This window comes from Myotis brandtii, unplaced genomic scaffold, assembly GCF_000412655.1.
Source record: "Myotis brandtii unplaced genomic scaffold, ASM41265v1 scaffold29, whole genome shotgun sequence".
Taxonomy (NCBI): Eukaryota; Metazoa; Chordata; class Mammalia; order Chiroptera; family Vespertilionidae; genus Myotis; species Myotis brandtii.
In genome coordinates, this window is record NW_005361075.1 from 3,047,235 (window position 1) to 3,051,215 (window position 3,981).

The 3,981-nt window shown below is 44.9% G+C and overlaps 1 protein-coding gene across 2 annotated transcripts in view; it reads left to right on the plus strand.

The window, feature by feature from the left end:
• Positions 1 to 2,483: 2,483 nt before the first annotated feature.
• Positions 2,484 to 3,981, plus strand: part of POU6F1 (POU class 6 homeobox 1) — a 19,104-nt gene continuing 17,606 nt past the window's right edge. The window contains exons 1-2 of one of the 2 annotated variants that reach the window (XM_005869246.2): positions 2,484 to 2,562; positions 3,723 to 3,817. In XM_005869246.2, the coding sequence (XP_005869308.1) occupies positions 3,770 to 3,817 (48 nt within the window). In that variant the 5' untranslated portion in view covers positions 2,484 to 2,562; positions 3,723 to 3,769. The remainder of the gene's footprint in view (positions 2,563 to 3,722; positions 3,818 to 3,981) is intronic. The other variant, XM_005869245.2, reaches the window with a different exon arrangement.

The following is a 3,981-nucleotide window of genomic DNA, read 5'->3' on the forward strand; positions in this document are numbered from 1 at the left end:
TTTAAACTATCAGTGATGATTATTCTTCAACAGTTGGGAAGGGAAGTCTGGAAGTCTGTGTCCCGGGGCCAGAAATGGAGAAGGGTAGGAGGACATACAGAAAGTCCATCAGGCAATGACAACTTGAAAGAGGTGGCACCTGCCTGGATTCTGGCGACTTAAGAACTGGACAAGTAATACTTGTGTGCAGAAGGGCGTGTGGTGTTTCTTCACACTAGGTACCAAAGCTGTGTAGACCAGGGTAGTAGTGATAAGAAATGGGGGGATTCTGGGCATATTGGAAGGGAGAGCCAGCAAGATTTGCTGAAGGAATAAGCATGAGATAAAGGAGAAAGCAAGGATGATGGCAAAGTTTCTGGCCTGAGCATCTGGAAGGATAAAGCTGCCATTTGCTGAGATGGGAAAAGCAGCATGCAGGTGGAGCAGATTTGGGGTGGAAATTAGGAGTTTGGTTTTGAACTTGTTGAGTATGAGATGACATGAGCAAACAGTAGGCCATTGGACATATGAGTCTAAAGTTCCCAGGTGAGGTCCAAACAAGATTTAGACTTGGTTGGTTGTCAGGCTGGGGAAGAGGGTAAGATTGGATTGTCTGCTCCATTCAGCTCAGCCCCAGCTACCAGTCTATACCTATCTCTTGCTTCCTGTCCTTATGGTCTGTTTGAATCGCAGCTGTGCAGAAGGTAAGTGGGTGCACAATTTAAATGTAAAAGTGGTGTGGAGCGGAAGATATTGATGTCTACAAACAGCCTTGCCTGTGAGAATTATATATAAAATGTGAAAGGTAATTTCCCATAAAAAAATGTGACTTTCTACCAATTGAATACTGCTAAAACTAATTTCAGCTCAAGCAGCCATTCTTCGGACTCAACTAATTTCATGCAGAGTACCTCCACTCCCAAAAATGACTGGATAATGAGAAGGTGTTTTACACCTGGAAGACCTCAACCACATTAAGTGTTAAGGGAGTGAGTAAAACCACAGAAATGAGTCTGAATTAAGTTCCATTTTCCTCTCCATGGCACAAGATTCTTCATACATAAAATTTCATACCTGAAACACATGCCACTCTAGAACAGGGGAAAAGGACCACACAAACTTTATTGGGTATCCCTTCTGTGCATCCTCTGCCACTCTGTATTCATCTACCTGACACTGAAAACATACTTTTTATATCCTTGACTCCCATATAGACTGTAGGCGGTGGCAACCTCATCATCTCCTCCTCCTCCTCCTCCTTTTCCTCCTCTTCCTTCTACTCCTCTTCCTCCTTCTCCCCCTCCTCCTTCTTCTCCTCTCATCCTCATCCTTTTTCTTCTTCTATTTGTAATAAGAGAAAGTTTATTTTGAAAGTCACAGAGGTAGAAGTGAGCTGTGGAAGGAATGGGCTCAGGAAACAAGTTACAGAGGCAAAAGAGAGGCCCTTGGAGCTTAGGAGAGAGTAAGGCCTGGCGCCTTGGGTGGTGGGGAAGGGGAAGTAGAGGGGAAGGAAAAAGGTGCTGCTGAGCTCTGGGGAGGGAGAGCCGCTAGGCCAGTGGTTCTCAACCTTGGCTGCACATTAGAATCACCTGGGAATCTTCTTAAAATCCTGATTTCTGGGCCTCACATGCAGCCAAGGTTGAGAACCACTGCGCTAGACTGTAGGCTTCTTGACAGAGCTAGGAAAGTTTCCCCCCTATTGTATCCCCAGCACCCAGCACACAGTAGCCACTGACATATCTGTTAAATAAATGAAGGACAAAGCATTTCAGGATTTTTTCTAATATGACCTTGGGCTGTTTTAGGGGGTTCAGATTGTTTGAGATTTCCCAGTGCTCCTCTGGGTGTTTGGAGTGTTGCCCTAAGCCTAAAGCAGTTCCTCAAAGAAAATTCGTCTCAGTCCCCTCCACTGGAAGTGCTGATGGCCCTGGACCGCTGGGGTTTTCCTTTGTGGCCAAATGCCTCAGCACCGCAGTTCCTTTCCCCTGAGGTTTCAGGCATTTCTAGGTATTGGCACAGGAAAGCCAGGAATTGGTGAGCCATCTGTTAGCCAAGCAAGGTGCCTTGCAGATTTGATTCAGGGGTTTTCAAACGCAACTCACTGGAGAAAGAAAGCAAAGGAGCAGGCTCTGGGTGGGCCCTGGCTCCCTCCCAGCTTCAACCAGAATTCCCCAAATTATTTTTTATCATTATTTAAAATCGTAAATATTTCTTTAAATGTTGTTTTCTTTGGCAACTTTATTCAAAATACTAAATTTTCATTTTAAAATTTGGTTTATATAACAGAGTGCCTAAATTGATGACCGTTCACCATTTTAACAATGGTGAATTTTATGTTATACTAGAGGCCCAATGCATGAAATTCATGCAAGGGGCTCGGCCCTCGCAGCTGTGGCAGCTTGCCTCAGCCCTCGCAGCCCCAGCTTCGTCTGGAAGGTTGTCAGGAAGGTCATTCGGCTGTCCAGTCTAATTAGCATGTTACACTTTTATTATTATAGATGGATTTTATCTCATTCAATAAAAACACACAAGAAAGTAAAACAAAAAATGATGCAGAGATGAAAGAGGAGGGTGAAGGGAAAGGTGAGGAATCCAGAACCCTTCTCTGAGCTTAATTTCCTCATCTATATGGTGATAATAATGTCGCCAGCCCCCAACTGGCATGAGTAATACATGAATTAGTTACATAAAACGCTTATTAGCACAGTAGGCACTCAAAATAAATGTTAATTGTCTTCTTTTCTATATAAGTGTCCAAACACATTTGTCCCCTTTATTACCTTTATTTCTTATGACTGTATGGTTTGTGGCTCCAGCCAGACAACCTGTTCGTACAAGGGCTTCTCCCACTCCTCACTGCGTTTGGCAGGCTGCTCTACCGTCTAGGATGCTGTCCTGCCTCCAGTGGGAAAGACCAGTCCTTGGGCCACAGCCACAAGATCACCTGAGAGCTGATTCTGTGGGTCCCACCTGCTGGTTCAGGCTCTTTGGGGATGTTTATTCTGGGTGAATCCAGGCCTGTGTTTTTGTAATAAGTGCTCCAGTGCTGATCGTGCACATTGAAGTTTGAGATTAATGTTTTTGTTTGTTTTGTTTTAAACATGTTTTTATTGATTTTTTAGAGAGGGAGAGAGAGGGAGAGAGAGGGAGAGAGAGAGAGAAACATCCATTGGCTGCCTCCTGCATGCCCGAGCCACACGATTATTGAGCCTGCAACCCGGAATGTGCCCTGAGCAGGATTCGAACCAGTGACCTCTTGATGCATGGGACAATGCTCAATCCACTGAGCCACACTGGCCAGGCGAGACTAATGTTTTAATGTATTCCTGTCTTGACCCTCTCTTCCAGGAGGTCTGCTCAGACTCCTCCCCTGAGAAGCACTCTGACACCCAAAGTGCTCCTTATCCAGGTCTGAGGTTCTGAGTGTCTGGGTCAGAGTTACTTTAGGTTCCGCTGAGTCTTCTCTCTCCCAATGGATGGGGGAACACCCAGGGACAATATCTGGCCCTTCTCTCGTCACCCTGGTTCTTCTTCCTTCCCGAGTGTAGGTTCTCCTGGGAAGCTGTAGGAAGCAAGACACTTTATTTGTAAAGTCCTTAGAATACTTTCCGTCTACAAATACTTGAGAGAACTTAGCTTCTCTCTTTTCCTACCATTCTACTTAGGACTTTTTGCAATGGTGTGGAATTTGTACTCCTGTGTCATATCAGCCTTTGCTTTTCCCATACCATTTCACCCCACAGGGCGTGCTAGGTGTTGGCTGGTCCCCACCCCACCCTGACAAGTGACCATGGACCCAGGAGTTGGCCCAGAGTCATCTCTCACCATCAATGAGCAGGTATCTTCTGGGGCAGAAAGAGGTGGGGGAGTGAGGTTGATGGACCAAGGGGTGTGGGGAAATAGGAAGACCCCATAAAGCCCCTCATTGTCTGTTTCTTTCTTTTTTTATTTTTTATTTATTTTATTTTTTTTTATTTTTTAAATATATTTTATTGATTTTTT